The 22,508-nt window shown below is 36.7% G+C and overlaps 4 protein-coding genes across 5 annotated transcripts; 2 read left to right on the forward strand and 2 right to left on the reverse strand.

Annotated features, from left to right (window-relative positions):
• The first annotated feature begins 350 nt into the window (after positions 1-350).
• AUF1 (F-box family protein) lies at positions 351-1,781 on the forward strand. The gene has a single exon (XM_059604906.2). The coding sequence runs from the start codon at positions 424-426 to the stop codon at positions 1,489-1,491; it is 1,068 nt and encodes a 355-aa protein (XP_059460889.2). The 5' UTR covers positions 351-423; the 3' UTR covers positions 1,492-1,781.
• Positions 1,782-3,582: 1,801 nt separating this feature from the next.
• LOC132190624 (transcription termination factor MTERF8, chloroplastic) lies at positions 3,583-6,814 on the reverse strand. 2 transcript variants are annotated; one of them, XM_059605664.2, is made up of 2 exons: positions 5,232-6,814; positions 3,583-4,039 (listed from the first exon to the last, which is right to left on the reverse strand). In XM_059605664.2, the coding sequence occupies exon 1, from the start codon at positions 6,549-6,551 to the stop codon at positions 5,406-5,408; it is 1,146 nt and encodes a 381-aa protein (XP_059461647.2). In that variant the 5' UTR covers positions 6,552-6,814; the 3' UTR covers positions 3,583-4,039; positions 5,232-5,405. The 2 variants fall into 2 exon arrangements, with proteins under 2 accessions (XP_059461647.2, XP_059461646.2); XM_059605663.2 differs by lacking the exon at positions 3,583-4,039 and adding an exon at positions 4,046-4,552.
• A 7,774-nt stretch (positions 6,815-14,588) lies between these two features.
• Positions 14,589-15,867, forward strand: LOC132190242 (nucleolar GTP-binding protein). The gene has a single exon (XM_059605167.2). It carries the CDS (start codon positions 14,612-14,614, stop codon positions 15,632-15,634), a length of 1,023 nt encoding a protein of 340 aa, XP_059461150.2. The 5' UTR covers positions 14,589-14,611; the 3' UTR covers positions 15,635-15,867.
• Positions 15,868-17,029: 1,162 nt separating this feature from the next.
• On the reverse strand, positions 17,030-20,718 carry LOC132190211 (TPR repeat-containing thioredoxin TTL1). The gene is made up of 7 exons (XM_059605127.2): positions 19,869-20,718; positions 19,582-19,777; positions 19,337-19,497; positions 18,918-19,251; positions 18,192-18,396; positions 17,991-18,091; positions 17,030-17,517 (listed from the first exon to the last, which is right to left on the reverse strand). The coding sequence occupies exons 1-7, from the start codon at positions 20,630-20,632 to the stop codon at positions 17,365-17,367; spliced, it is 1,914 nt and encodes a 637-aa protein (XP_059461110.2). The 5' UTR covers positions 20,633-20,718; the 3' UTR covers positions 17,030-17,364.
• Positions 20,719-22,508: the final 1,790 nt, after the last annotated feature.

The raw sequence follows: 22,508 nt of genomic DNA on the forward strand, positions 1-22,508 counted from the left end.
TTGAGGTCTCCATGGACCATGGGCCAATCTTTAGCGGGCTTGGTCCATGAAATAGTTTGGCCCACGATCTTGATAGTTGATAGGCTTTCGTAGCTGATATAATTAATGGATAAAAGCAATATTAATTAGCCACGACATTAATTGGAAGAATAAAAAGAAAAAGAAATTCTGAGTTGAAAACAAAAAACAAAAGTATAAGTTTTAATTTTTTAAATATTTTATCATTTAAATTTTTTGAAATCATAATTACTAACTTTAAATTAAACAGTTGAGATTTTGTTATTTCAATAATTATTATTTAAAATTATAAAAAGATGAGGAAACTGTGCGGGTCCCACAGTCTTCCTGTCATCGGTTAAACGCTCTTATTTGTCACTCGAGGCTATAAAACGCACACATCGGTTGCTGACTCTCTAACAAGAAATGGACGGCTTCGATCCAATCCCGGACTCGCTGGTCCTCCTCATCTTCAACTTCGTCTCCGATGTGAAGACCCTGATTCGCTGCCGGGTCGTCTCCAAGCGATTTAACTCGCTCGTCTCTCAAGCCGACTCGCTCCTCCTCAAAGTCGACCGTGTCATTCCGCCCGAGTCCAGCGACGCTGACTCGTTGTCGTTCCCGCTCACCTTCATCCGCTCGATCCTCAAGAACTTGCACAAGCTCGTGTCGCACAAGCCCCATCCGACCCGAACCCACCGCTCCCTCCTGAATTTGCCCGCCCAAATTCTGCGCGGGTTCCAGGGGATCAGAGACCTGGAGATCGAGCTGCCCTCCGGCGACCTGAAGCTGGAGAAAAACGCGGCAGTCAAGTGGAGGGCGGAGTTCGGGAAAAACCTGAGGAGCTGCGTGATCTTCGGGTTCCGCGAACTACGAAGCTCGCAGCCGTCGCAGATTCCGGCGGACTTCGGCGAGGTGGGTTTCGCGGGAGGGCTGAAGCTGAGGGTGGTGTGGACGATAAGCGCGCTGGTAGCGGCTTCGGCGAGGCACCATCTGCTGAGGGAGGTGGTGAAGGAGCAAAAGCAGCTGGAGAGGCTGGTTCTGAGGGACAAGGACGGTGAGGGAATGGTGGTGATGGACAAAGACGGCCTCAGGGAGTTCAGGGAAGACCCGGCGGAGTTGCAGGTTAGCGACGACCTTAGCGTCGTGAGCGGCGGCGAGGGCGGTCAGGGTCAGGGGATGTGGGAGAGGAAGTTGGGTGGTAGGACGCCGGTGCCGAGCGTGAGGCTGAGAATGAGGCACGTGCTGAAGCTGGAGGTGGAAGGAGGGGCATGGATGGGCGGTGCGACACTTGTAATCGTGAAGCCCACAAGTTCAAATTGGAGGGACGATGGGGCCCAGCCCCAACAGCAAGCGCTGGAGGGTGACGTGGAGGATGAGGAGGAGAAGGACGCTGAGTTGGCATTGGAGGCTTTTGGGGGAGGCGTGTATGGGGAGGCGGTTCGAGCGCTGGTGAAGACTCGTGGCTACCTTTTGGAAATGAACTCCTTTTGAGGGCGGCTTTGCTTACGATTTACGAACCGGTTTTTGGGGGCTGGTCCAGTTGGTCTTCGCCTTTTTTTTTTTCTTTTTTTTATGTAACCAAAAGAAAGGTTGTAAACGCCTTTTACTTTATTTTTTGGTTTGAAATAAAGAGCTGCGGTTACGCCTCAAGGCTCCAACAATAATGATTTCAATGCCTAAAACTGTGTAATTTCAAAAAAAATGATTTATTGAATTTTGATCAAAATAGTGATAAATTATTATTAATAAATTATTGGAGAAACTTCACTTACCTCCATAAACTTTCGCGTCTTTTGCAGACACCTTCTAATTGTTCAAAAACTCTCACTTTGATGTATCTAACTTCCTTTTTCTTCCACTTTGTCCTTTCCGTTACTGGGAAATCTTAACGGAAGGGTATAAAATTCTAATCTTACCCCTTTTTTTTTTTTTTTAATATAATAATTATAATATTTGGAGAAACTTCACTTACCCTTCCTGAACTGATGCACCTTTTGCAGACACTCTCAATCTTCAAAGTCTCTCACTTTAGTGTATCGAACTTTTGATTTGTTTTAATTACCACATTCCGTTAGGATTTTCTGTTAAGTCCTAATGGAGGGGTGTGAAATTCCTAAAATGCCTTTATTTTTATTTAAAAAAAAAATTCTTGACCCATGGGTTCATTGGTGTTCTATCCGCTCCTTACATTTTCACGAATTAGAGCAGCACTGCATTCTAACAGTTTGAAAGACCTTGGTAAGTCACCAAGGTGACCCACGAAAGGTCACAACTTGTGACCCGCCGTGGGTCACCAAGTGACCCATCGGAGGGTCACTTTTTTTTTTTAATATAATAATTATAATAATAATTTTTTATTTATAAATAAGGGTAAATTTAAAATTTTTAAAAATTGTAGGATTATAAAGGTCTTTTACTCATTCTATCGTTTGATTTAACTCTAATATCTAACGGTAGGGAATATTTGGAACGAAACGAAAGTTCGATACACTAAAGTGAGAAACTTTGAAGATTGGAAGAGTGTTTGCAAAAGACGCATAAGTTTAGGGGGATAAGTGAAGTTTTCCCTAATTTTTTATTTATAAATAAGGGTAAATTTGAAATTTTAAAATTTTTTAGGGGTATAAAGGTCTTTTACTAATTTGATCGTTTGATTTAACTGCAAAATCCTAACGGAATGGGGAAAGTGAAAGGAAATCGAAATTGGATACATCAAAGTGAGAGTTTTGAACAATGAGAGAGCGTCTGCAAAAAAACTCAAAAGTTTGAGAGGAATAAGTGAAGTTTTCCCTAAATTATTATTGAATTTTGATCGTGACAAAGAGAAACATTAACTGGAATGTAAATATTTCTCTGATTTTCTTTCATTCAGCTACTACCCTAATATACCAAATGCCCATTGTGGATGCACGGTCTCTCAATTAAAGAAGATTATAATTCATTTTGAATTGAGAAGAGATAATGCAGATGAGCTACTATGGACATGGGATAAATACCCTTTGAGAATGCCCTGAGACGAATTCAGCCACCATACTCTACCAGTGAAGCCTAGGGGGATGACATGCAGAAGAGATCAAACCAAAGGCAGCAATGATTTGAAACTTAAATCGGGAAGCAAATGCAAAAGCAGTCGCAATTTTAGAACATAAATATTGGTTCCGATACTTATGAACCCAACATCAAAGGCAACCGAGCTTGTGCAACAGGGTGACCATTACAATGTGTAACATCCCGATTTCATATTAGAAAGATGAGAGAAGAAATTCACATAGAGTGGGTGATTTATAAATATAGTTATGGGTACTAAGTTCCACATTGCCTAGTTATTAGGTGAAACTGAGCTTTATAATAAATTTTAAAGAAGCTCCAAATTGATTAGTCCTTTTGGAGTAATATCGCAGATGTAAGTAGTTCTTTTTTCTAGGGTCGTTACAAGTGGTGTCAAAGCCACTTAGTAACGCCAGATCATGTGGTACTGGAGCATTGCATGACGTGGCTCTGACGAAGACATCAAGAATTTAAAATTGGGAGTTTGTAACACTCTGGTTCCATATTAGGAAGATGAGAAGAAGCCAACATAGAGTGGGTGGTTTATAAAGATAGTCATATATACTAAGTCCCACATTGCGTAGTTAGTAGGTGAAACTAAATTTTATAATGAAATATAGAAAAGCTCCAAATTGACTAGTCTTTTTGGAATAATAGCACAGATGTAGCTAGCGATTTTCCCCAGGTCGTTACAAGGTGTTTCTTTCTGGTGGTAGAATGCTTCTTTTGAAGCTGAATACTTTGGTGGTTGTTTTCTATCCAGATGTCCTTTTATTTTTTGTTCAAAGGTTATCCATCTTCAGCACATTCTTCATTTTCCTCTTTCCTCTAAATAGTCACTTTGTACCTTGAAGACATGTCAAGTGACGCCCAGTTGGTGATTCTTTTGTGCAAACAGTTGGGGCTCAGCCATGTTCACTTGGAAGGAGACGCCCAGTTGGCGATTAATGCGATCAAGTCACTGGATCCGGACTGGAGTAGTACGGGTATGCTGGTGGATGACATTAAGCAGGAGTTACAATCACTACAACATTGGAAGCTATCTTTTGTTCGTAGGGAGGGTAACAAGGCGGCATATACCCTGTCTAGATTAGCTACAAGGAATGTTATGGATAAATTATGAATTCATGAGGCACCTGAATGTATTGCTGATATTTTTTGCAGATGGAGCAAATTGTTCCCTCTGTTTTGAACTTGAATTAATGAGAAAAGAAGAATCCTTTATCAAAAAAACAAAAAAAAAAGGAGTTGCATGGTATTCAATGTTACAACTTTGAGTCTGTATTCATTTGAGACCATGTGCACCAAACTAGTGAGCACTGGCTGAACTGACTTCACCCTCCACCTCTTATTAATTGTCAGGAGGAGATGTCATTTGGTCCAAAGACAATTGGCCTAGTTGCCTGATACTCCTCTATAATCCTATAAACAAAATCATTGTCAGGAGGAGATGTCATTTGGTCCAAAGACAATTGGCCTAGTTGCCTGATACTCCTCTATAATCCTATAAACAAAATCATCAAGTATCAATTAAAAAATTGCTCTTTTCACAGAACTGTCCAAATGAAAATTATAACTTCAGGGCATGTGCCTTTCCTACTTCGTGGGCGTTTTCTTACAGTAAAGCGACAACCTCATTCAAAACCAATTATCAACATCTAATTCAAACATCAAACCAGAGAAGATCATAGTTAAATTAATAAGTAAAGCGACAACCATATTCCAAATAACCATGCTTTTGTTGAATAATAGCTATTGAATTTATCTATCCTATAATCAATTAGGTCAAGTCATGAAACCACTTGTATTCTTGACAAGGAAATTGTAGAAACAGGAAATTCTGGCATGCTATAGTGTAGTTCACTTGGCGAAACAAAATATTGTAGAAATCATATAGACACATATGCAAAGAGCTAAAAACTAAAGTTACCAACTATATAGAGTCCTAGAACATAGAACTGAAGATAATAAACTAAGTCGGGTACCTGATGCCCAAAATACCCAGCAAGTATAAATTCTGAGTGGCAAATAGCTTCCTCAAACAGTGATTTAGAAAACAGAGCAAGTATTTATAATTCAATGGACCAAAAAAAAAAAAAAAAACATGAAAGTTATCTCCTTGTCTTTCAGATAAATATGAAAATGCTAAAAATAGAGGTGAGGAATTAATTAAAAAAAATTACCCTGAATAACAATGCTTCCAATTTCTGTTATGGCCCTTCCAAAACTGAACTCTTCATGTATTCCACTTATAAGCATTACTATTGATGAATTGCCCAGGGACATCAAAGATTATACATTGCTTTGTATAACGGCTTCTTTTAGCTGCTCAGGAATTCCCAGCAAATTGTACACATCTACTTTGGCTCCGTCAGTTCTTTTGAATAAGGAAGCAAATATTTGTCTGAGAACCTCTTCTCAGTCATTTTGCAAACTGTGGTCAAACAGGGTTTCTTCTTAAGCATATTTTTCTTTTCCAGAATCTCCAACACTCGTAGACGGGGCTTTAACCTGTTCTCAATGCTGCAAATAAGCAATTCCGGGTGGCTAACTATATAAGAGATATCTATGTTCCACGCACTAAGCAGCAGCACTTCCGTTACCCCCTTGATTTTCCTCTCAGATACAGCAAAAACCTGAGGCACCCTCCTAAACACATCCAGAATATCACTTTCTGAAAACCCTAGACTTCGAAAAAGCTTCAACTTGAGCTCCCAATTCTCTTCTGTCATTGAACTCACTGTCCGAATAGCAGAAAGAAACATCTTTGATTTCCTATTGCAACCCATTTCATCAACCGTTTGAACGAAATCCCGAATACTTGCTGGCTTAAGCAGAAAAAACCTAGGGAAGTTAAACAAATATTTAACAATCTGCGAAGAACTAATTCCACAATGCTTCATAAATTCGATATTGGGCAACATAGTCTTTTGCAAATCATGCTTTAAAAACCACGCAGAAATCTTTAAGACCCTAACAACACCTGCATTGGAGCCCAGTATACTCTTCAACACCAAAATTGAGGGTCCAAGCTTATGCGCACTTCGTGTAAGAATCCATGGGTCAGTGGATATGATATCCGCAATGTCGTCGGGCGCAAAGCCCAAGTCCTGGAAAACCTTAATTTTCGGTTTGATGGTACTGGTGAGTTTGGAAGAGAGAACTTCGGGGCGGCTCTTAACAACTTGCTCGATATGGGTTTTAGAGAAACCGCTCTCCTTAAGGAACAAAAGTATGGAATCTGCCGCTTCGGGTTTTTTCAGGTAAGTTATTGCTGATGAGGCTTTAAGAGCGGCTTCAGGGGAGAACTGGTGCTGGTTGATCAAGTAGTCTACGACAGCTATGGTGGAATTTGATTGTTCGCTACTGGGTACGGAGGAGGAGGAGGAGGAGGAGAGAAAAAAGAGAGAGATTGAGTAGTGGGGAATTGGGGGTTTGTGGAGATGTGGAGGGTTTTTGTGAGAGAGTGAGATGAGGGTTTTGCAGATTTGCACAATTCTCATCTCTAATCCTATACAATTTTAACTACTAAAAATGTTACTCTTGGAATACTATCAATCACAGAGAAACGAGAGCAATGTAAAGCATAAAACATGCGCATATGACTATGATATTCTGGATCTTACACGAACAATGAAACCAAGCTTGCCTTTTTACAGTGATGCGAAGTAGAATTCCAAGGCTCCAATATGTGCTTCCCTCCCTGCTGAGATTAGCCACACAATTCCTCTCTCTGTGTTTGCTGTCAGCAGAGATTAGGGTTTTGGAGCCGATAATGTCAGTTTGACCTCTGTGGCTCTGTCACTCTCACTTGAGTTGCTCTGGGCTGGGCCTTGATCTAAGCAAACCCAAATAATTGCGGGTTCAATGTTGGACCCACCCGCAAGCCTTCAGCCCAAACTTCTATCAACAGAAGTTTCCATTTTTCATTGTAAAAAACCCTACGCATCGGAGCACTCACAATTGCTTATCCATTTTTTACTTTTAGTTAAAATAGATAAGTAAAACAATAAAAAATGCTCTACAATGATTATGCATCTGAAATATAAAATGCTTTTTTTTTTTTTTTGGATTTGTGAACAGTGTACCGCTACATGTAACAGGTGGAATAGGATCCTCTCCAGTCCCTTTTGGACTAGAGAATATCCCGTTCATGATTAGGATTTATTTTTAGAAATCTTAGAGCTACAATGAGACACATGTCCTACTAACAAAAAATAATAATAAAATATTATTTCATATTAAAAAAATATATAAAATAATAAGGAGTGGTTGGCCATCCAATTGGAGGTGGCCGGATCAGACCGAAGCCACCCCATGGCCCTTAGGATTTGCTCTGGCCACCCCCAAGGCCCAATTTTTTTTTTTTAAAAAAAAATTGTTTCGTTTGGCTCTTGAGTGTGGCTGGACCATCCGGTTGGACCTAGGGTGACTTCCACCATAAAAATTAATACTATCAGCTTCATTTAAAATTTGAAAGAATCCCTATCGTTTTTAAGAGGGAAAGACTAAAAAAAAAAAGGTTATATTGATGTGAAGAAAAATAGCTGGGGCCCAATAAACAAAAGGCCCACTTAACATAAAGGCTAGAGCCATGTTGCCCGGCCAACAGCCTACAATGTGGCAAATAATAGGCAACTCCACCGGGCCACCGCGAACCACTTCCACACAATTTGGTGAAAAATTTGGAGAGCATGAAAGCATGAACAATACTCCTCAAATTTGGGGAGTTCATTCCCCAAATGCTAAAAAAAAAATTAAAAATTAAAAATTACCATTCTCTCCCACAATTTTTTCTTTTTTCTTTTCCTCTCCAAAGGAAACTTTGGTTGAGGTGATTGAAAATTTGAAAATATGACCATTAGAAAATGACAAATTTTGAAAAATAAAATTACTAGGAAAAGACGAATTTTCAAATATATAAAATGTTAGGACAAATTTTCGAATATATGAATTTTGAAGAAAGAATAAGGAAATTCAAAAAGAAAAAAGAAAGAAAGAAAGAATAGTTAAAGTGAATTAATCTTTAGTTTGGTGAGCCGCATGTAAGTATTTTAAGAAAAATCAATAGCTAAAATAAAAATGGTAATTTTTTTAGATAAAATAAAAAATAAATTTAAAGAGTAGGGAAAATTACAGTTTACCCCCCCTAAAGTTGACAGTATTTTTCAATTCGAATTTCAAAGTTTCAATTTTTGCAATCTGCCCCTCCAAAGTTTCAAATTTTTGCAATTTGACCAATTGTATCCAAAACTTTCCATATTGCCCATAATTTTTATTTATTTATTTTTATTTTTTATAAAAAATTAAAAAATAATAATAATAATAATCGGGGTGGCTTTGGCCATCTGGCCCTTTTTGCTTTCATAAAAAATAAAAATTAGGGGCAATATGGAAATTTTGGGATAATATTGGTCAAATTGAAAAAAAAAAAAAAAAAAAAAAAAAAAAGAAAAAAGGAACTTTGTGGGGGTAAATTGCAAAAATTGAAACTTTGGTGTTCGAATTAAAAAACGTTGTCAACTTTAGGAGAGTAAACTGTAATTTTTCCTAAAGAGTCGGATGAAAATGCATTATAAGTGTTAGCTAGTCATCCACAATATAATTTTGAGAAATGCAATCATCATAGCAATTACTATCTACCCATTTAATTTGAATTCAAAAAAGAGTGAAAGCATTAAGAATAATTATATTCACTATGAACATCATTTGTTGATTCAAACCATGAAAGCAAAACCGATTCTCGTAAACTTTTCCCAAGATTAAAGTCAACAAGTTGCCCATAAAAATAGTCACACTAGGATTTGACAAAAATAAATAAAAAAAGAAAAAGAAAAAAGTAACCCGTTTAAATTTTGAAAGACAACAAGTTGCCCATATAATTTCATTTCATGTATTGCATGCATAATATGCTCGCAAACTTTTTTAGCAATAATAAATTTTGAAATGATTTGAATCCAATTTGAAATCAATCTAAGTATGACCATGATCACAATAAATGATTAGATTTCATGTGAGAATTATATACAGAATCAATCCATTAAAAGTATTCACATTCGGCTCAGCAAAAGTTTAGCTAAATTTAGCCAAAATATAACTTTTTTTCTATTTTAGCCATCAACTTTTTTGAAGTGCTTACATTCAGCTTAGCATTTTAACTATCAACTTTTAATATTTTATTTAAAATTTATTGTTCTTTATGTAGTTCTACGAGGAAGGAGAGAGAAGTTTAAATGATTTTTAATTAGAGCATAGAGAATGAAATGATTTTTTATTGATAAAATTATACATTGTTGAGTTGTAGTGCTCAACAAAGTTGTTGAGCATTATAGCTCCTCAGCAAACTCTTGGCTACTTTGCTGAGCTGGATGAAGAGTGATTTTAACACTATGGCTCAACAAAATAACCAAAATGTTATTTTGTTGAGCTGGATGTGAAAGCTGTCCTTATGTTATTGGCTTTTTTTATCTACGTGTCCGTTCTTGTGGGGTGGACAATAGTGTTACAGATCTGAATTTTTAGCAATTTTTTATTCTGATTATTAGTAATTGGAATATCAAATATGAAAATGTCTCTACAGGAACCAATTGTTCTAACAAATGGGCAGACTATTCGAAATTTGGTCGGACAGGTAAGCCCATATGTAAAAGCTTTCTTACATTTGCTATTCAGATCCGGACAACAAACTTATTAAGAATCTCTATTTGACAAGTGCACGTACATTTGAGTTGTTACTTGTTCTAATAAATCCAACACAGATTCAACCAAGCTAACATTCAGATCTAGCTCAAGCACAACCTAGTGAAAGGATTGCCATTAGTGGTCAGCTTAGGAATATAAGGAAAACTTGTTCAAGCCAATGGTTGAATTTGCCAAATTTTCATGCATGCTTAATTCTTTTATGTTCTTTCAAAAAGATTTTCAACTCCATCAGTTGCTTGTAGGGTACCTCGAGCCCCTTTGCTTTAGAAACAATAATGGCCCAAAACAATACACATAGATATTAAATCGAACATAAGTATAATCGTAGGAATATAGAAGCCCTACTATAATAAATAAAGCTAAAGAAAATGATTGAACATGTTAAGCATCTTGGAATGGAAATCATATGTAGATAATGGGTTGCATAATGAAGGGCCATATTGATATATTTATAGTTCAAAAGGAGCAAAGATGAGTGCATGCATTTACATATTGAAAAGGAATCCAACCTTTTACTCAAAGGATTTCAACTATCAACTATGATTCTGTGATGAAGTTAGCCATCAAAGCTATAGCGCTTGGAAATTTTCTTCATCACAGAAGCTTCTAGCCTTCTAGGCATGCACCTTTATATTTTAAAATGTAATATGCACACATACTAAATTAGAGATATGTATGAGTGTATCGTACAATGTGATGTCATCATGATGCATGCAATATTACTATTTAATAACAATTAATTAAGTAGGTTTTTTTTTTTTTTGTAAACTTAATTAAGTAGGTTTAGATTGTGATATGTAGACCTGGGTGATGTTAAACATCACACCGGGCGTGATGCATGCCCGGCTGATGTGATATTTTAAAATAATAAAATATTATATTTTATTATTATAATTATTAAAAAAAAAAAAAAAAGAAGCCGAGCGTGCATAAACAGTCATACACGCCGGCGTTCTTCGTATCACGACCCTGTAGACCCTAATCACTGATTCTGCAGAAAGAGAAGATATGCAGATATATAGAGGGCACACTAAGCACTAAATTTTAAGCATATGAGCACGGACCAAGGAAAGGGGGACTCGTTTAGGCCATGGCCTCTTTCAAATTTCTAAGAACAAAAAATTTTAAGGTAAAAAAATAAAAAAGGACAGTTTTCCTCCAAACTAAGTTGGAGGATTTTTCTTAAATCTAGTCTATAAAAGTGACATGTGTCTATTTTTTTAATAACATGTGAAATGCACATGAGTTTTCAATAAAATTTATTTCAACTTTGTCCATACTATTAAAAAAACATGTGCATTTTATGTGTTCATGGAATACATGTCACTTTTATAAACTAGGTTGAAGAAAATTCCTTTAACTTAATTTGGAGGAAAACTTTGTCAATTTCATATTATGTGGTACATCTCCCAGACTCCCATCCATCTTTTATTTAAATTAACGATTAGATTTGTATGATTCACATTTAAAATGTTTTGATTGAGGTCCCTAACCTAGTCTATAACAAAAATGATATATCATATTTTGTGGTACATCTTTCATCAATCTTTTGTTCAAATTAATCACAAATTCAATTGTTGATTTGAAAAAAAGATGGGTTGTGATGGATGGAAGATGTACTGTAGACTATGAAATAGCATTAATTTCTCGGCTTCTAAATACAAAGATATATTTCTTATAATTTTTTATTTGACAAAGTTTTCCTCCAAACTGGGTTGTAGGAATTTCCTTCAACCTAGTCTATAAAAGTGATATGTGTCATTTGAACATGTGAAATACACATATTTTTTTAATAGGATGGACAAAGTTGGAATAAATTTTATTAAAAACGCATATGCACCTCACATGTTATTAAAAAAATAGGGGCGAGGCTTACATGCGGTACTTTGGGTTGGAAGGCTAAGATCTTCCAAAGGGATTTTAACCCCAAAATGGTAGTAAGACAGGCTTTTTTAAAAGAAAAATTGACAGCAGGAAGGGATGGGCGTTAACTCTCCCATCCAAACGTCAACTCTGTTCTCTCTTCTCCAAAACTTCTCTCTGTTCTCTTAGAGATAACACATGTAAAATATCATTTCTTTTAGAGATATGCTATAGTGCAATAAAAAAACTATTTTTTGCTCCATAAAAGTCTTAGGTGGCAAGAGGCCACATGCCCATAAATGGGTGTGGCTACAGCAACTACGGATGGGCCTATAACCTCTTGCCACCTAAAACTTTTATAGACCAAAAATAATCTTTTTATTGCACTGAAGTATTTATCTTTCTTTTATACGCTAGGTCAGTGACATCAATTAAAAATTTTATTGAGGGTAAAGACTTTCCATTCAAAATCAATTTATTAGGCCTTGTTTTATTTACTCATAATTGTTGTCAGTGAGAACACAAATTAACTTTTGACAAATTGGTCCTATTGACCTAAATAATGAAAAGACTAGGAATAGGGCTGCTGTCAACATTGTGAAGAAAAGGAGTACTTGTCTTGTTTGATATGATCATCCACTCAGCTCCCACACATTAACATTTAATTTAAAACTCAAGTACTTCTCCATTCCTTGGCATCTTCGATCCCCACTATACATGTCTCAATGATTTTTTATTTTTTATTTTATTTTTAAAATTTGTAGTAAGATGCATTTCTCAATGATATGAAGGGTTGGACACACGCACTAGTGCATTAATTTATATAACTATATTGTATTTACCTAAAGTTTGGAGGTTTGCTTGCCTTGGCCTGCATGCTTTTTTCTTAGCTTTTTCTTAAAGATACAAGAAAATAAAAGCCAATTGATCACTAATCAAGCAAGCTCTAGAGGAATTTTCTTTTGTTAATGGGTCATGCCACAATAAGGTTGGCCTAACAACTTATAGACCCTGCCTAGTGTGGAACAAGCCTATCGCAATCCTTGCCACGCACTAGTGATGCTATTGGTATAAACTACTTTTGGTTTTATTGATTTTTTGATAGGGCTGAATTAAACTATGAATTAATCAAGTTTGAGAGACCGCATAAGATTTCTACCGTCATTAGTTCTCAGCGAGCAGGTGCTACTATAGTTATGTTCAGATAAAGTAGTCATTCTGGTTGAAATGAGAGTATATGTAGTTTATTCTAATCAAATATGAGAATTCTCATATTTGATTAGATTACGGATTAATTAAGCTTGAGAGAGTGCATGAAGTTTCCATCATTATTGGTTCTCAACGAGCAGGTATTACTATATTTACGTTCAGATAAAGCAGCCATTCTGATCGAAATGAGAAAGTGTGTGTATATATATACATAGTGACCCTACATGAAATTTTCTCTTCTTTTTTTTTTTTTTTTTTTTTTTTAAAAAAAAAATCTATTCAAATGAGAATTCTCATATTTGATTACAATAAGCTATTTTAGGTCTCACTGATGTGTTCACTTTTCATGGAGTTGGATCAGACTATGACTCAATCGAAATTGACGGAGTGCATGTGGTTTCCATTGTCACTAGTTCCCAACGATCAAGTGCTATTATCGTCATACCCAGATAAAATAGACATTCTGTTTCGTCTTGCGTTTTGCTTAGAAAAAAAAAAACATATATAGTGGCCCCTCTTCTATGGTTTAAGATGGTTTCAAAAGTTATATATATATAGATAGAGAGAAGCCTATAAGACTCTTCGTGGAAGGTCCCATGCAAACAAAAGGAAAGAAGTCTAATCCTAACTCAACGTGTGTAGTGGTTAGAAGGGGGACCATATCCTTCCTCGCTCTCAAGTGCATTTCTCCCTTCATTATGGCTTCCTCACTTTACTTAGTCCTGTCTTTCCCTCTTTTGGACTTTCGGTGTTCCTTTAACTTCCTATTAGAAAATTAATCTTAATTCCTCCTACTTTTCTTGTCCTAGGATGAAAAATAAATAATCTGGTGTTTTAATTTTACTTAAGTTGTATTAATTAATTAAGCTATCAGTATTTAATTTTATATTTTAAAACTTAGGTTACTTTTGTATGCGGAATGACTAATCCATTAAAAAAATGAATAGTTTTTATTGAAAATAGAAGAATATAGAATAAAATAGCATTAAAATAGCCGTTCTCATTGCCCATGACTATTTCAAGTATTAGATCATTATCATATAGTACTCCAACACAAAAGCTATTCTATTTCACTTTTTTTTTTCATTCTTAATAAAAGCTCTTCATTTGTTTCTAATGTAATAGTCATTCTGCATACCAAACATAACCTTAGTGTTATTTTATAATTCAATTCAGGCTTAACCTAAAGTCAATCAAAGTAGGGTTAGAGCTTTTCTCTGTGTCTATTTAAATGTTTTTTGTACTCCAATAGAAACATTAAAATTGATGAATTGTGTTCTTTGAGAGTTGTTACCAAAACCCTGCCCACAACCCTATCTTTTTTTTTCTTCAAAAGTTTCGTGGGTTCCATAGGAGGGTCGGTTTGGTAGTTTGCAGATATATATTAAAGGGCAACAAGCAATAGGGCATGAGTAATATTTAGTGGCATGGGCTCACAAGTTGATGGTATGATTGGATTATGAAACAAGGCTCGTGGTTCAACTTTCTTTTTATATATATATATATATAGTTTAATGTGTTTTTAACATGGCCTTACAAAAGAAAGTAAAAGGGGAAGAAGGCATCTCTCTTGTGACCCCATTTTTTAAAGGGGACCAAAAAGGAGTGCCAGAAAAATGAAGAAACGGATGGTAAAGAGGAACACAAAACAATTAACATAAAGGCAAAAAAGCAAAATGAAAGCTGTCAGGCCCTCTCCCTCCTTTCTTTTAAAAACCATCCAAACACGCCCCCAAAGCCTTCAAAGCAAACACCAAAAAAAAAGAAAAGAAGAGAAATTAGAAGCGCCATGAAGGGAAGAGAGGCCAAACCAGCTCCTTCAACAGATCTGTTAGTATGTTTTCCTTCTCGGGCCCACCTAACGCTAATGCCGAAGCCCATCTGCAGCCCGGCAAGGCCTTCGGAGCCGAACAAGCGCCACCACCACCACCACCACTTGAAGAAGCCGAGCAGCAGAGGCGGCGGAGGCCAAGCCAGCCCTCTGCTTTGGGCCAAAACCAAGCCAATGGAGTCGGACATTTCCGAACCGACCTCCCCGAAAGTCACCTGCGCCGGGCAGATCAAGGTCAGGCCCAAGGCCGGCTCGTGCAAGAGCTGGCAAACGGTGATGGAAGAAATTGAAAGAATTCACAACAGCAGAAAACCCAAGAAAAGACCCGGTTGGGTTGAATCTCTCGGGTTCAAGAAAGATATAATGCAATTCTTGACGTGCTTGCGAAGCATACGGTTTGATTTTCGGTGCTTTGGGTCCTTTCCTGAGTCGTCGGATATCACTACCGACGATGAAGACGGAGGAGAAGACGAAGATCAAGAATATCGAGAAAATCGCGTGGGCGCTGAGGGAATTGACGGAAATGGGACTGATTCTAGAACTGTCTTCTCTAAGTGGTTTATGGTTTTACAGGAAAATCAAAACAATAAGTTGTGCAGAGAAGATAAAAAAGACAGAGACAGGGGAATTTGTGACAATGAATCTGTTGCTGAACCTGCTGCTCCTCCACCAAATGCTTTGTTGCTTATGCGCTGTAGATCTGCTCCTGCAAAAGGCTGGTTGGAAAAGAAAGAAGAAGAAGAAGAAGAAGAAGAGAAAGAAGCTGAGGATGAACATGAAAAAGCAAGGGAAAAAGAACAAAGAAAAGCAAAGAGTTTGAAGTCTCTAATGGAGGAAGAGAAGAGAACAAAGAAAGAGAACATGGTTGTGATGAAATACGACACCGATTTCTACAAAATTTCGTCCGATATTGCAAAGGAGACATGGGTTGCTGGTGGAACGAGAGATCCATTTTCAAGGAGTCGAAGTTGGAAAAGATGATGATCTTGGTGCCTTAGTACTGGTTATCCTATTTTAATTTTTGTTTTTTTTTTCAGTAAGATTTTCTTTTTATCCTTTTTCAATATTAATTTTTCTGTTGTTTGTTTTGTCTAAAATTTTCTGTCAGAGATCAAAGTGTGGGAACTGGACAATCCAACCAGTCCCTATATAGTAACCCTTTGTTGTCTTTAATTATTCCTGCTGTGATATGAAAGTTGTAATAGATTTGTACAGCTTTTCTCCCTTTTTATTGGAAAGATATGCTGCCATATGTACATTTTCGTCATGTATATGTCCCACTTGTTTTAATTTTCATTATAAAATCCCAATATTTTTCAAGCAAATTTTTCTTAGCTAATGTTATCCAACTGCACCATCTAGCTCTTTTCATTTGTCTCCAATGAGTTTGTTTACATTTTCATATGCTAGAGAACGTCGTTAATGGTGGTGGTTCAGTGGCTTCAAAAAAAAAAATTTATCTGGTTGAACATATATTAGGATGAAAGTTAGACTCCCAAAATAAGAATATTCAATCCTATTAGTATTAGTCGCCCGAAATAGGAATCCTCAATCTTATTAGTATTAATTACTTTGGATCCTATTGATGTTTTGATGAGGCTTAGTCTGGCTATAGCTCAATCCAATTTGAGAGAGATTTTGCGGTTTCCATCGTCTAGGCCCTTATTGTATGGTTACTATCAGATATGTGTTACTATGGTCACGTTCAACTATAATAGTTACAGTTGTTCTTCCCGCTTGCCTTTTTCTGAATTTAAAAAAATTAAAAAAAAAAAGAAAGAAAAGAAAAGAAGAAGTAATGCTAGAGAACATAATACTTTATTTTAGAAGTACGACTTTTGTCTCTTTTTTATCTCAAAAGTCATAGTTGGAGCATTACTCCAATACACAACTATCAGTGGAGACTTTTGTAACCAGTGTTTATTCCTTGTCGACAAATCCAGCTCGATTCTTGGCAATGCTTCCCTTGCAACAACCATTCAACGGTGGTGGTTGTTTTTACTGCATGAGGCTTCTAACGAAACCCTTTTGCCTTTGTACACCGTTGCGGCCCCTAGAGAGGCTCAGATCATTTTTGGTTCCATTGTCTACTGTTTGTTTCCATTACTTCTTTGTATTGCCTTTTTCGTTTGGGTGTTATTATTGGGGAGCCCTACCAACAATATTTCTTTTAACACATAAATAGAAGTTCAATAGGCAAACTAGAATAATGCTAAAAGGAAAACTCGTGTCTCTCTTGTGTCTTTCAAGAATTGATGTAACTCTTAAAATTACCATTTGATTTATGATAAATTACTATTAGATTTTGATTCAATGACAATTATAAAAGCCACATTAGTTTAAAAAGAACACAAGAAAGACACAATGGTGGTGATATTTAACATGAATGTCGTAGGAGAACAAAAGGCTGCAAACACAATGAAAAAAAAAAAAAAAAAACATTAAGCCAAACAAAAGAACACTCAAAAATTTCTCTTCAGATTCTAATGTACGTATTCCCAAGCTGATCTTCCTTGTCGACTTTTTTCTACTTTGTGTGCAATGCCGGCAAAGTAAGAGAGCATATATATTCAACTGGCCCAATTCATTTGATCGCACTGGACGTACGTAATAAATTCCTTGCTTGTTTGTAAAATGTGAAGCTCCATACCAATGCGCAAACTAATAATCAAGTGTTTTTGCTTTTTGTACGTACAATTTGTATATCTTCTTCAACTGCTGTACAGTTTGACTGAACTTTCTAACATTTCACGGTTGTTGCCTGTTATTTCTTTCACCGTTGCTCCATTCTTGTATATCCTGAAGGCCGGAGTGGAGCTCAGACGCTCTGATTTTGCCAAGTACGGGTGGTCTTCGATCTCAACCTGGATTTTTTCACAAATTCACCAATCAGTTCATTCTCTCATATATATATATATATAAAATAATCAAGATTTGGCTGCACCAAGATTTAGTGCAGCCAAATCTTGGTTAATTCGCTCTTTACTATCAGTTTAAACTTTTGAAATAAGTAATAATTTAATACAATACAAAGCAAAGATTTTCAGCTCAAATCTTGTTTCTATTATTCACAAGGCCCACAGGTGAAGAAAATGTTAGAATAAGAGTATAGGTGGTGATTTAACAATCACGTCCCCGTCTTGACTAGCATCTGTATCCATCTTGTGCGATTCGACAGTTAGACCACATCGAAAGTTTCAAGATATACCAACAGCATTCTCGCAAATTTTCCTTTTCTTTCCTCCTTACATATTAAGAGTGGAAAATATCTCATTTGTAATCTGGCCTTTTCCCGTTTTACAACTTTGAATTAAAAAAAAAAGGTTCAGGTACAAACCTTGAGGAAGCTAATAGATAGGAATCTCTTGCAAACTTGCTCCAGGACTTGCAACTCATGCTTGTGGTTCGTTTTCTTACAAAAGAGCACCACGGCCATCCCTGTCATTTTGGCAACAAATCCATTTTTTAATTAATTAGATTCCAAAACCAAATAAAAATAGTGACGTGGCAAATAAATAAACAAAATAAGATTATTTACCGGGCGAGGTTACAAAGTGTCTGAAACGTTCATTACTGTTGATGAAAATCAAATTCGACCCAAACTTTAGGTCCCTAGTGTCTTCACCACGTTGCTTCTTAAGCTGGACTTGGGCTTCAAACAAAGCCCGGCCCACCTCCTCATCACCAGGACTCTCTCTTATCAACATCTCGTAGTCTTGGACCGAAGCTTCCCACCTTTCCAACTAATTTCACAAAAACAAAAAGAAAAAAAAAATCATACTCAGAAAACAATTTTTTAACACGACTTACGAATTGAAAACGAAATCAATGTAAAATTGGCAATTGAAGGTTGTGTTATATGTTTAATTAAATTGATTAAATTAGAGTTGACCTAATACAGGGACGGAACCACCTCTTGGGGCTTGGCTCCCAAGCCATAGAGTGGTCCCCAATTTTTTTTTTTTTTTTTTTGTAATTTTGCCCACCCAAACAAAACGTTCTTGTTCCACCCCTGTTTGTATAGACTTATGCTTAAGTTTCAACGCACAAAAGTAGGGCCGATATTTTTTACATAATCTCACGCCGACACAGTCACACAAACTCAAGATAAAAATATCGCTTTAAAGCGGAGGAGTTTAACGTGTTTGATTAAATTGGTCATATTAAAATTGATTTATATATTCTTATACTTATGTCTAGACACGCAAATGCCTATGAAACAACAGCATTAACGGTCTTTAAACGAGAATTATAAATAATTCACCTTGGAATTGCAATCTGCCCGTCGTAGCCTGGCCTTGCTGTAAGAAGGCCGAACAATAAGAGCAGCGGTGCAATCCTCAACGGCTTTCTCAAACTGACCGAGCTTGGACCGACAGGCTGCCCGGTTGCACAACAAAACCGAGTTGTACGGATCATTTTCTAGTCCCTCGCTGTATACCACACACGCTTCTGAGAATTTTGATGCCTTAAACAGCAAGTTACCACTCAATCTAGCTGACGTCACTGCTCTGCTTTTCCTCACAACGTTCTTCACCTCCTCGTTGCTCGGATCAAGCCTAGCCGCAAGCTGAGATGCTGCCACCGCATCCTCAAACCTGTCAAAAACATAAAAATTAATACTAAAACGGTTTAATTAGTAGTAATGATTAGTGGGTCAATTAGTGTAATTAACAAACTAACCTGCCAGCTGCCAAGAAAACCCGTGCCTTAATCATCATAATGCAAGCACCAACAGGGCGGCCGAATAACTCATTGCTCAAGTTGGGTGCCTTCTGGTAGGTGGCATAGGCTTCTTCATGTCTGTGGAGATTCAGCAAGGCCTCGGCTTGTAGAGCGTAGACCTTCATGTATATATTACTATAATCAGAATTATATAATTAATTAACAACAAAAACATAATCAAGGGAACCAATATTAACACTAACCTGTGGTGCTGAGTCAGCACCGTAGGCTATTGCAACCTGGGTGTCCTTTAGCAAACTGTCCCACTCTTTCATCTTACGAGCCATGTTGCAGCTGCTGAGGTGTTTCTGCAGAGCCTGAGCTTGGGCTATGTCTTCTGCGTCTGCATAAGCGCCTGAGTGTTTGTAGTGATATATTGCCTTCTCTGCTTCTCCCACTCTGCATAAAACATTACATTCTCTTTTAAATCCATATATATTATAAATTATAAATTAGAATATTTAATTATGTTTTTGGCTCCATTGAATACCTGATATAGAGTTTAGCGAGACGATGGTGAGCTCTGTGATATGAAGGCTCAATCCGAATAGCTTCTCTGCATTCAAAAATGGCCTCAACGAGCCGGCCAAGACCCATCAAAGCGGCACTCTTGTTGCTGTGATAGCTGGATTTGTTTGAATCAAGAGCTATGGCTCGATCATATAAGGCTAAGGCCTCATCAAATCTCCCCTGCTTAAACGCCTCATTACCCAAACACTTAAACTTCTCAGGATCTAATTTATTCACCACGCCTTGAAACTGTCTGAATTCGTCGCTATTTTTCCTCACAATGTTGCCCATAATGGCGCCGTTGCCGCGAATTTTCCCAAACCCGTTTCTGGGGTTCGGCATAAGGCTTTTCCCTGTCTGCTTCAAGTTACCCATGTGGCCTATAAGCATTATATTGCTTGAAAGCTCTGTAGATTTTCTCGCCGGCTCTCTCTTCGGCTTTCTCTCGTCGCCGGAGTCCATTTGGCCTGAATTGGTGGAGGACGACGAGGTCGAGCTTCTTCTGTGGGAAGTTGAAGGATTGCTTGAATTGGAAACTATGCAAGCAGAGTCTCCAGAGGCGCTGCTTCTTGGCGGCCTCTTGAAAATATCAGTGGTTGGTGCCTTCTTTACATCGTTGCTACCATCTGACGGTAGTGAATGGACGGAGGTTTTTCTCGGCCAGTAGCTCCGACGGTGGAAGATTCCTCCCATAAAACCACAACCAATTTCACCATCCACCCTGCATTGCGCCATTTCTGCCATCACTCTCTCTTAATTAAAGTATGTGATGCCTGATTTATATTCGAATGAACAACCAATAACTTTGATAACCACAAACGAGGAATCAAAATCGCGTTAAAATCATATTAATTTAACGTACAAAAAAAAAAAATCAATAAAGAATGGCTAAGCAAAATAGAGATTGAAGGAATCTGAAAAGAATGATAAAAGATAGAAAATAATCAAAGAAGGCTTGAACGTGAAGGACTCTATACTCTGAATAATGCCAATATATATAACCTCGCAGCCTCATAGAGTGGCTTCCAAGAAACCAACTTTATAACTTTTGGATTTTTGAGAGGGAGACGAGGGTATAATAAGGATCACATGATTCATAACATTAAGATCCGTTTGGGTTTGTAATTTCAATATAAGAAAAATGCAATTTAAAAATAATTATTATAAAATGTACCATTTAAAAACATGGTGTTTAGTAAAATCACAATTTACCCTTTAAAATTATAGTTCCGTGCGTTTTTAAAACACATTTATTGCCTATAATTTGAAAATACAAATTTTTCTACGTTTTTAAATCATAATTTTTTTTTAAATGCACTTTCAAATTATTCATTTTTTGCGGCTTGATTTAACATCGCACTTTTAAAAGCGAAAAGCGAAAAAAAAAAAAGAAAAAAAAAAAAAAAAAGAATGGCGAATGATATGGCTCCGTTTAGCAATCAACCCAAATTTTTTTCCAAAAAGTTAACCCAGAGCATAATTATTTTTACTTTTCCTTAAAAAATTTAAAATCACTTTTATTTTCTATCATATCAATAACATTTTATTACTGTTAAAAAAAAAATCACCGCACAATCCTTTACCAACCGTCTGATTTGTAAATCTATTTCCCAAAACAGCAGAAACTCATACATTGCTCAGTCTTTTCACCCAAAAAGCAAAAATAATTGATGAGCAAGTTTTATTTATAAGAGTTGACATTAGGTGAATCAATTGAAAAGGCAAAAGGAAATTGAAGCCAATCAGGAGCAGTAAAACATGGGCAATAAGAAACTACTGTTTGGCCTGGACCTGGACCCCATGAAACAACTGAGTCAATGAACCCAGCTGTCCATATTATCATGCATTTCCCTCATCCTCTGCCTACTCTGCTCTGTTTCTTATTGGGTAGGTACCAAGCACAGTTCTTTTATTTATTCTCTGCACGAAATCCATTGGGAGTGGGTATTGGGAATTAAGCAGTGTTTTTTGTTGTCGTTTGTGGATTCGTTTGTAGTTTTGTGGATTTTGTGCGACAGATACGATGTTCTTGGACCATTGATGATGCAGAGGAGTTTGAAACAGTTGGTAGACTACTTGTCTATGGTTCTGCCTACATCATGTCTGGTTCACTGTTAGTCGGTGCCGGCTTTTTTAACACTCGACAACAAACTCAATTTTCAGACAATCCCACCTGCGGCCGGCCGGCACCACACAAATCTTATACCCTCCAATTATTATTATTATTATTAGAATGCTTTGATAACATGTTGAAATGCTATGATACCATGTTAGAATGCTCTGATATTATGATAGAATAATAAAGAGATAAAAGTGGAAGAATAATAGGGAAACTGGAAGCACACAATGAACTATATTGTATTGATATTCTTATTCTAATAATGATAATGAATACAGAGACCTTTATGTATAGAGAGACAAAAAACCTAATAAATTAAGGAAAAGTAAAGTGGTAAACCTAGTAAACTAAAGAAAGGTAAACCTAATAGACTAATAGTACCTAAGGAAATAAATAACAAGTAAATAACCATAACATAATATTCTTAACAATTATTATTATTATTTTTTCTGAAAATTAAACATTCTCCTATTTAATGTCCGCCCTAATTAATTAATTAAT

This window comes from Corylus avellana, chromosome 9, assembly GCF_965113065.1.
Source record: "Corylus avellana chromosome 9, dhCorAvel1.hap1.2, whole genome shotgun sequence".
Lineage (NCBI taxonomy): Eukaryota > Viridiplantae > Streptophyta > Magnoliopsida > Fagales > Betulaceae > Corylus > Corylus avellana.

Coding starts and splice junctions, on each gene's coding strand:
- AUF1 (XM_059604906.2), top strand. CDS start 424: ATGGACGGCTTCGATCCAATCCCGGACTCGCTGGTCCTCCTCATCTTC.
- LOC132190624 (XM_059605664.2), bottom strand. CDS start 6,551: ATGAGAATTGTGCAAATCTGCAAAACCCTCATCTCACTCTCTCACAAA.
- LOC132190242 (XM_059605167.2), top strand. CDS start 14,612: ATGAAGGGAAGAGAGGCCAAACCAGCTCCTTCAACAGATCTGTTAGTA.
- LOC132190211 (XM_059605127.2), bottom strand. CDS start 20,632: ATGGCAGAAATGGCGCAATGCAGGGTGGATGGTGAAATTGGTTGTGGT. Junction 19,252..19,336: donor GTTTTCTTGGCAGCTGGCAG/GTTAGTTTGTTA, acceptor TGTTTTTGACAG/GTTTGAGGATGCGGTGGCAG. Junction 18,092..18,191: donor ACACTTTGTAACCTCGCCCG/GTAAATAATCTT, acceptor CCAAAATGACAG/GGATGGCCGTGGTGCTCTTT.